This window comes from Cynara cardunculus, assembly GCF_001531365.2.
Source record: "Cynara cardunculus var. scolymus isolate 2C chromosome LG 14, CcrdV1, whole genome shotgun sequence".
Classification (NCBI taxonomy): Eukaryota; Viridiplantae; Streptophyta; class Magnoliopsida; order Asterales; family Asteraceae; genus Cynara; species Cynara cardunculus.
Window position 1 is genome coordinate 8275700 of NC_037541.1, and position 10088 is coordinate 8285787.

A 10088-nucleotide genomic window follows, 5' to 3' on the forward strand; every position below is an offset into this window, starting at 1 on the left:
TATATATATATATATATATATATATATATATATATATATATATATATTGGGTCATTTAAAACCGATTTAATTAATTTGTTTTAGCGTTAAAATTAATTATACAAGCGTAAAGCATATCCTAATTGGTTACCTTGAATTTTTCATTCTTTAGACCGTATAAATACGTTTGCTCTGCAATTAATTTAAGGGCAAGACATCTATAGCTTTCTAGTTTTAAAGATGGCATCAAAGCTTCAACTTTTCTTCCTACTTGCAGTTTCATGCGCCACTCTGCAAATATCAGTGGCTGGAGATCCAGACATTCTCTCAGACTTCATTGCACCACCATTTACAGGTCTGCCGCAGACGGAAACTTTTTCACTTTCACAGGAATGCGATCGCTTGTGGGTACGCCATTTCCGACAACTTTTAAGGTATTGAAAGCAACCATGGCTGAGTTCCCAGCTTTTAACAGTCAGAGCGTTTCTTATGCTGTACTCCAGTTCCCTAACGGCACGGTTAACCCACCGCACACCCATCCGCGGGATTCCGAGCTCTTGTTTGTTCTCATGGGTTCTTTGGAAGTTGGGTCTATTGACACTACTAACAAGCTGTTTATTCAGACACTATAACAAGGTGACATATTTGTGTTCCCAAAAGGGTGCGTTTGGTGCGCAGACAGGACAGGACAGGACAGGACAGGACAGGACAGGACAGCTGTTCAGTGTTTGGTAAGACAGGACAGGACTGGACTGGTTAAAATGACCGATTTACCCTTAACGTTATTTTGCATCTATACTAAGTTAAAATACAGGCAAATAACAAACATTCTATATGCTAATGATCAAGAGATGCGAATCGGATGCAAGACAGCAGAACCCAATCGAAATCGAAGAACCCAATCGAAATTGAAAGATACAACCAAAATTAATACAAGATGCAAGACAGCAGAACCCAATCGAAATCGAAGAACCCAATCGAAATCGAAGAACCCATTTGCTTCATATGTATCGATTAAAACGAAGAACACAATTGAAATCGAAGAACCCATTGCCCTTACTATGTGCATCTGATCAACAATCCAATCAATCGAACACGATTCAATCCTCGATTTCTACTAATTTACATAAGCACCAGAAGTAACTATATATATATATATATACACTATTCTCAATCCTCGATTTCCACCGATTTACAGAGAACGGATTAGGGAACAGTCGCGATTAGGGATTTGAGGCGATGAAAAGGGTTATGGAGAGAAGAGAAGCAACAGTCGCGATGATGTCGCCGTCGATGGGGAGCTCGCCGTCTGTCGGTTGGAGCTCGTCGGACGTCGATTGGAGCTCGGCGCCAACAGATGTCGCCGTCGATGGACAGGACAGCGATGGAGATGGAGGCGAGGGTCCTTTATCCAGTCGGGTGAGAAAAGGGGTAAAGAGGGAAAAAGATTTGAGTTCCACTTAGTTCCAGGGGTGTAGGTGGAACACGTGTGTCCAAGGTTTGTCCAAGTTAGTTCTAGTTAGTTCCATATTCAGCCACGCCAAACGTAGGACAAATCTGTTCTGTTCTGTCCTGTCCCACTCTGTCCAGCGTACCAAACGCACCCAAAGAGACTTGTTCACTTTCAGTTTAACAGCAATGCCAAGGATCCAGCTTTCGCTCTTTCGGCCTTTGGCAGTGCGAGCCCAGGGACTGTTTCGGTTCCGAATTCGGTTTTCAATACGACTGTCGATGATCAAGTGTTGGCGTTGTCCTTCAAAACAGATATTGCTACCATACCATCGAAAGGAAACGTGGGTTAGGGGCTGTTTGTTATTGGCTTAATTGGCTTAATGACCTATATAGCTTATTCGGTGACATATATAAATTAGGGGTGTTCAAAAAAACCGTTGGACCGCCCAAACCGGCCGAACCAAGTCAAATCGGACCGTTTTTGGCGGTTTGAGCGGTCTGGTGGTCCGGTCTGGTTTGAAAAATAGCAAAACCGGGCGGTCCGGTCCGGTCTGCGGTTTGGAACCTTTTTTGGGCGGTTTGGACCAAACCGACCGCCAAATATATATATATATATATATATATATATATATGTATATATATGTATATATATATATATGTATATGTATATATATGTATATGTATATATATGTATATATTTATATGTATATATATGTATATATATATGTATATATATTAATATTAGCAAGCCCAACTTTTTTAACTTATTGGCTACGACCCAAATATATCACTAAGTCTAACATCTAACATAATCAAAATCGACGACTAAAACCATTAAACCATTGAACATATCGACACATTTGATATTGACGATCTCCAAATTTTGAAATCGCTCAAGAACTCCATCAATCTATTGATTTTTCTAATCCATGGTTTGATTTCGGCAAACATCATCAAGACATCAACCAAGTGATTCAACCAACTTAGATTTGACTTCTATTTTGTTTGGTCAAGAACTTAAGACTCAAGAATTGAACCATTGAAGGTTGTGAAGTCGTGGATTTTGTTACTCAATATTCGCAGTAGAGTTGTAACTTTGTTAATTTGTTTGTTTTCTAATATGTTTTATATTTATTTGTTTGTACTTTGGATTGCTTCGACTTTGTACTCAAGAGCTGCTTAATTATTACATTTATTTGTTTAGATATTTTGTTTTATTAAAATGAATATTTAATCTGAAATTCTAAATTATATATGTTTTTTAAGTTTAATATTTAAAGTCCATTAAAGGCCTAAACCGCAAAAACCGGTCAGACCAGACCGCCTTTTCGTGGTCTGGTTTGACCGGTCTGAGCACTTGATGTCAAACCGCTCGGTTTGAAATTTTTATAAACCGCCATTACGGTTTGGTTTGTGGTTTGAGGGGTTAAACCGCCCAAACCGGACCGCAAACACCCCTAATATAAATTTGTTTGGTTTGTGCTTATTTAGTAAGTAAAATGCTTAATGTCCAATGGATTTAGCCAGATGGGATCTAACATTCTTGTTGAATTTTATTGCCAACCGAATCCAATTCTACTCAATGGAATAAGAGTGGATCCATCTAATATTTCAATACAATTTTACTTTCAATTAATACACTACGTGAGCCGGTTAATTATTTACATAGTTTTAGTAATTTTCTTGTAAAATATTATGTATAAATATCAAATAGGGAAAATTGCATTAAAATGAAACCAATTTTCACCTAATTCTTATTTTTGGGAACCAACTTTTAAAATCGTCTTGGGAAACCAACTTGCATCTGATTTATATTTTGGGAACCAACTTTCAAAATCGTCATTTTGGGAAACCAACTTGCACCTGATTCCTATTTTGGGGAACCAACTTGCAAAATAATTATAAAAAAATAACTAAAATTCATTTTTTTCCAAAAATTAATGCAATAAAATCTATTTTTTATTTTAAATCTCATTTTTTAATTCAGATATCAAATTGAACATTTAAAAAAAAAATCTAAATTACCACAATAAAAATTGTTTTTACTAATGCAAAAAAAATCAATTTAATAGAAAAAAATTAATTGATGCAATAAAAAATAAATATTAAATATCAGATTCAAGATTTTTATATCTAACCAATTGCATCAATTAATTTTTTTCTATTAAATTGATTTTTTTGCATTGGTAAAAAACAATTTTTATTGTGGTAATTTGGATTTTTTTTTTAAATGTTCAATTTGATATCTGAATTAAAAAAAACGAGATTTGAAATGAAAAATAGATTTTATTGCATTAATTTTTGAAAAAAATCACATTTTAGTTATTTTTCTATAATTATTTTGTAAGTTGGTTCACCAAAAATAGGAATCAGGTGCAAGTTGGTTCCCCAAAATGACGATTTTAAAAGTTGATTCTCCAAAATAAGAATTAGGTGAAAGTTGGTTCCATTTTGATGCAATTTTTCCTATCAAATATTATAAGATATTATTAATTTTGTATATCTATAAATGGAAGGGTGATAAGATTTAAGAACTATTGGAATTCGAAACCCACAAACTAGAAACACGTTTACAAACTGTCAAATACTTGATTCTAATCAGCTTGAAAACCCAGATTTGATCTTATGAACGGTAGGCATAGCAACATCTGTTTTGAAAGACAACGCCATTACTTGATCGTTGATAGTCGTATTGAAAACCGAATTCGGAACCGAACCAGTCCCTGGGCTCGCACTGCCAAAGGCCGAAAGAGCGAAAGCTGGATCCTTGGCATTGCTGTTAAATTGAAAGTGAACAAGTCCCTTTGGGAACACAAATATGTCACCTTGTTATAGTGTCTGAATAAACAGCTTGTTAGTAGTGTCAATAGACCCAACTTCCAAAGAACCCATGAGAACAAACAAGAGCTCGGAAGACCGTGGATGCGTGTGCAGTGGGTTAATCGTGCCGTTAGGGAACTGGAGTACAGCATAAGAAAAGCTCTGACCGTTAAGAGCTGGGAACTCAGCCATGGTTGCGTTCAATACCTTAAAAAGTTGTCGGGAATGGTGCATCAACAAGTGATCGCTATAAGACTTAACTTGATTTATGAACAGATTAACACATCAAAATTGAATTGCGGCTTATCAATTATGAACAGGAAATGAGCGTACCTTGTGCGATAGAAGTAGAAGTGTTCAGATTGTTGTTTTGATCATCATCCATACTGTTTCAAGATCCACCCTTAACTCCTTACCATTGATGGTTCTTGGCAATTGATAGGAATCTTCTATGTTCTTGAGAGAGTTGAATGAATTTTTGGCGCCCAAATCAGTATATATAACAGAAGTGAGAAGGGGTTTCTTACCATCAAAGAAAACGGGTAACCTTTATTAACCAAGTGGTATATATATATGTGTGTCGTATACATATATATATGCGTGATATATCCATATAAATCAATTGTTATTATTCAATTAATCTTGTTCTCAAGACGAGCATATATATATATATATATATATATGCTACAATCTCCCACTGAACAAGATGACAACTTGATAATAACAATCAACTGAATTGTGCAATCGATTTATATAACCACATCAGATTCTTAATCACAGAAAATGTTGAAACGGAACAGAGGATCATGGAAGTTTATTGATCAATTACATTGTGCAGGCTTTCATGGTCACATTGATCCAATCTCAACATCATATTTATACCTACTCTGCCCTTCTCAACCATCTACAGCTCAAAGTAAGGTTCCGCAAATCCCTGAATTGCCTGGCTTCATAAAAGTACTTTTGCAAATATATGTGAACATCTGAATTTGTACAAGCTCAGTTTATATAATCAGCTAGCATTATAAATAAATCACATATATCAGCATACATTAAATGAATACATGTTACAAGAAAATACAACTTATAATTTACATTATTTCATTCTTCAATTATTAAGGGAATCTGTCATTCCCATGGCTTTGACATGGCTTTTGAAACTTTCAACTGGAAGTGCCTTTGTGAAAGGGTCTGCCAGTTGTTCCCTTGTTCCTATCTTCAAAACTTCAATTTCCTTGTCCCTGACATTCTCCCTTACGGCAAAGTAYTTCACATCTATATTCCTAGAACCACTGCTTCTTTTGTTGTTCTTAGTGAAAAATACTGCAGCAGCATTATCACAGTGCATTGTAAGGGGTCTTTGTATTGAATCTACAATTTTCAATCCAACGATGAAGTTCTTGAGCCAAATGGCATGAGATGTAGCATCATAGATAGCTATGTATTCTGCTTGAAATGTAGAAGTAGCAGTCAAAGATTGTTTGCTTGTTTCCATGAAATTGCACCCCCTCCCAATATAAAGACATAACCTGAAGTAGACTTAAGATCATCGTGGTCTTGCTTATATGAAGCATCTGTGTAGCATTCTACTTTCAGCTCCTTATCAGATCCTTCATATGTCAACATGTAGTCCATAGTTCCTTTCAGGTACCTTAGTACCTTCTTTCCGGCAACCCAATGTGCATGACCCGCATTGGATTGAAATCTGGACAACATGTTTACTGCGAAGGCTATGTCAGGCCTAGTGCATACTTGTGCATACATCAAGCTTCCAACTAGCCTTGCATAGGGTATTTTGACCATTTCATTCCTTTCAAGTGAATTACCAGGACACTGTCCTTTATGTAACCTATCACCCTTTGAAATTGGAGCTTCGCCTCTTTTGCAATTTTCCATGCCAAATCTCTTTAATACCTTTTTCAATGTAACCCTTTTGAGAAATCCTAGAGTTCTCATTCGTCTATTTCTGATTATCTCAATTCCCAATACATAGTTTGCTTCACCCATATCCTTCATGTCAAAACTTTTCATAAGAAAAGCTTTTGTAGATTGTAAAAGATTTTTGCTATTTGTTGCCAATAGTATATCATCTACATATAGTATAAGAAATATGAAGTTACTCCCACTGGTTTTTGAGTATATGCATTCATCTAATTTGTTTTCCTCAAAGCCAAAATTGTTCATAACAGCATCAAATTTCTTATACCATTGTCTCGATGCCTGTTTCAAGCCATAAATGGATTTGTTCAATTTACAAACTTTATTGTTATTCAATSCAAATCCTTCTGGTTGGCACATATGGATTTCTTCTTCCAGATCTCCATTCAAGAAAGCTATTTTTACATCCATTTGATGTAGTTCCAAATCAAAGTGTGCTACAATGGCCATTATGACTCTAAATGCATCTTTTGTTGAGACAGGTGAAAATGTCTCATTGTAGTTGATGCATTCCTTTTGATTATAACCTTTAGCCACTAATCTTGCCTTATATCTGTCAACCTTTCCAGTTGCATCTCTTTTGGTCTTAAATACCCATTTACACCYTATAGGTTTTATGGAGTTTGATCTATCAATAAGATCCCATACTTTATTGCTTGACATACTAGCCAATTCATCCTCCATGGCTTTCATCCATTTATCCTTATTTGGTGATTCCATGGCTTCCTTAAWATTAATTRGGTCATCARCATCACCTAGATCAAATTCCATTTCTGTCAGGTAAACATGGTAATCATCAGGTATTGCAGACCTTCTTTCTCTTGTGGACCTTCTTAGAGTATTAGTGTTTGATACTGTAGTAGTTGGTTGTTCTAGGATGGGTTCAAGTATAGGTTCATTCTCAAGTACATGTTCTTGATCATGTGAGAGCTCATGTGTTGACTCTAAGGGTTGGTCCTCAGTCACATTATCAGCATCATTTAATGTACTGCTTCTTACTATGGGTATGTGTTGTGAGATCAAATTCTCATTTTCATGTATTAAAGGTAATTCCTCTTCATGGTATGTCATCCAATTATCTACATCATGTGAGGTTTGGGAAGAACTTCCCACATCATCATCTTCATTGAACATTTCATCATGAAACACAACTTTGTTAGTTTCAAAKATCCTTTGTCCTCTTCCAGGGTTATAGAATTTATAACCTTTGGATTTTTCTGAATATCCAATGAAGAAGGCAGAGTGTGATCTTGAATCTAACTTACTTAGTTTTTCAACATGATACTCCCTAGTTTCTGCCTTAATCTTGAATCTAACTTACTTAGTTTTTCAACATGATACTCCCTAGTTTCTGCCTTACATCCCCACACATGAAGGTGATTTAGACTAGGCTTGTATCCATTCCATAATTCAAAAGGTGTGCCATTAACTGCCTTGGTTGGGGTTCTATTGCAGATATAGTTTGCCATCTTTAATGCTTCTCCCCAGAGAAACTTTGGTAAACTAGATCTTGCAAACATACTCCTAACCATGTCCATCAGGGTCCTATTCTTCCTTTCAGATACTCCATTTTGCGTAGGAGTATATGGAGTTGTGTACTCAGCTTTAATGCCAACTTGTTCCAAATAAATGGCAAAAGGTCCCTTATGCTGGCCCTTTTCAGAGTATTTTCCAAAATACTCTCCTCCTCTATCTGATCTGACTACTTTGATTGTTTTCTCAGTTTGCCTTTCAACTTCTGTTTTAAAGCTTATGAAACATTCCAAAGCTTGTGATTTTTCAGCCATTAAAAATACATGGCAGAATCTAGAAAAGTCATCAATGAATGTAATAAAATACTCCCTTGTCCATTGAAACTCATTCTGATCAGCTTATTCATGAGGTAGCCTGTTTCGGCTTTGTCAAAAACTTTATACTTATCGGCAATTGAGGCAAAGTATACCTTAGCAAGGTCTGATTCTGGAATTCCTCCTTTGACAGCGTCAGTCATGCATTTCTTTATATATATCAGGGCTATTCTGTTATGCTTATGCCACTCTTGATGTTTAAGTTTGATTTCTTTAGATGCATTATCCGCGGGTACTGGTGGTGGATCTTCCTTAAGGACATGATCATAGTCTAAAATGCCTAGCATGAGTTCAATGTCCTCTTTCCACTTTTTATAGTTTACACCATTTAAAGGTGCAAAATTGACTGTACTCATAGGATAGTGGGCTGTGAGAGACAGGAACTGTTGTCTGTCTGTTTTGCCTGGTGATCCTGAATCACAAAATACATACATTTCTCATCAATTGTATGAACCATAAACAGTCATATCTATGTTGTGGATGATCAATTGTGAATTGATCAGTTTACTTTAATTACAAATGAAAAAACATCGATTTCGAATTTGATTCCCTTTTGAGAAAGTATATCATATTCGAAATACTGATGTAATCGAGTTTCTGTTTCAATCAGACTGCTATGGCAGTATGTGAAAGAAAACAGTATCTGTTAATCTGCAATTTCTTATCTAATTTGCATTGATTTCGTTGTGATTCTTGACTAATGTGATAGTATTATGAATCGCAAAATCCAGAATCACTTGGGTGATATGTGGATTCTTTATGTAATCTTGATTTTCAAGATTTGTGCATCGATGTGTCCGGGAATTTTGGAGTAATTGATTTCGAAACTATATGCAATGAATAATCCAAGCAATTTATGCAATTACATATGCAGATGGCAATCGTAAACAATTTCGATATAAATCGAAAACAGTTTCCCTAAATCAGAGTATACGTTCTGTGCATATGAATCGAAAACAGGGAAGATGGCAATCGAAACAATTTTACACAGTAAATCAATCATATAGAGATTTCTCAGTGAACACGTAAATTAACAATTTCCATATAAATCGATCAGATCATAATCGCATCTCAATTCAATTCGATGGGTTAATTGGCTCTGATACCAATTGTAAGACTTAACTTGATTTCTGAACAGATTAACACATCAAAATTGAATTGCGGCTTATCAATTATGAACATGAAATGAGCGTACCTTGTGCGATAGAAGTAGAAGTGTTCAGATTGTTGTTTTGATCATCATCCATACTGTTTCAAGATCCACCCTTAATTCCTCACCATTGATGGTTCTTGGCAATTGATAGGAATCTTCTGTGTTCTTGAGAGAGTTGAATGAATTTTTGGCGCCCAAATCAGTATATATATAACAGAAGCGAGAAGGGGTTTCTTACCATCAAAGAAAACGGGTAACCGTTATTAACCAACTGGTATATATATATGTGTCGTATAAATATATATATGTGTGATATATCCATATAAATCAATTGTTATTATTCAACTAATCTTGTTCTCAAGACGAGCATATATATATATATGCTACAATCGCATCCCGATGATGGTTTACCAAAGATTTCTTGTGTAATTAGCTAGTCAAGAAATTTTGGATTTTTGTCATCATTTTTATCCATGGTTTTAGGTACAACCAAAGACAAAAGAACAGGAAGCCTTGAACATATATAGCACTATCTTGTTAATTAAGACAAAGCTGAAGCTGGACAGCCAAGCATGATGACCCTTTTCAATATATGTTTTCATATGTATGGTTGTTTTTACGTCGTTTCCTTCTTTATTGCCACTCGTGGTATGTTAGAATTATCGAAAACTCAAACATGCATGCTGTCAGCTATATTTTTTGGTCTGTTATCTAGATTAAAGTTGAGAACAACGTGAACAACAATGCCTAATTCCTACAATATACTGGTATATCCGTTTTCTTGTTCTCTAGCAAGCTCAAATTTGACCTAAAAACGTAAGTAACAGACATTATAGTCTTCTACATCCTATATGTATAAACTCAAACGGATATAAACAGTTAGTTTAGCATTTTCAGAC

General features: G+C 35.4%; 1 protein-coding gene and 1 pseudogene across 1 annotated transcript; one reads left to right on the forward strand and one right to left on the reverse strand.

The window, feature by feature from the left end:
• The first annotated feature begins 219 nt into the window (after positions 1 to 219).
• Positions 220 to 1781, forward strand: LOC112526399 (annotated as a pseudogene).
• Positions 1782 to 4029: 2248 nt separating this feature from the next.
• LOC112526400 (germin-like protein 9-3) lies at positions 4030 to 4443 on the reverse strand. Its single transcript, XM_025136684.1, has 2 exons — positions 4304 to 4443; positions 4030 to 4207 (listed from the first exon to the last, which is right to left on the reverse strand). The coding sequence occupies exons 1-2, from the start codon at positions 4441 to 4443 to the stop codon at positions 4030 to 4032; spliced, it is 318 nt and encodes a 105-aa protein (XP_024992452.1).
• Between the last annotated feature and the right edge of the window lie 5645 nt (positions 4444 to 10088).

Bases quoted from the DNA above. Each gene is read 5' to 3' on its own strand.
- LOC112526400 (XM_025136684.1), bottom strand. From the start codon at position 4,443: ATGGCTGAGTTCCCAGCTCTTAACGGTCAGAGCTTTTCTTATGCTGTA. The intron at 4,208-4,303 runs GTCTATTGACAC...TCAATTTAACAG, and splicing joins ATGGGTTCTTTGGAAGTTGG to CAATGCCAAGGATCCAGCTT.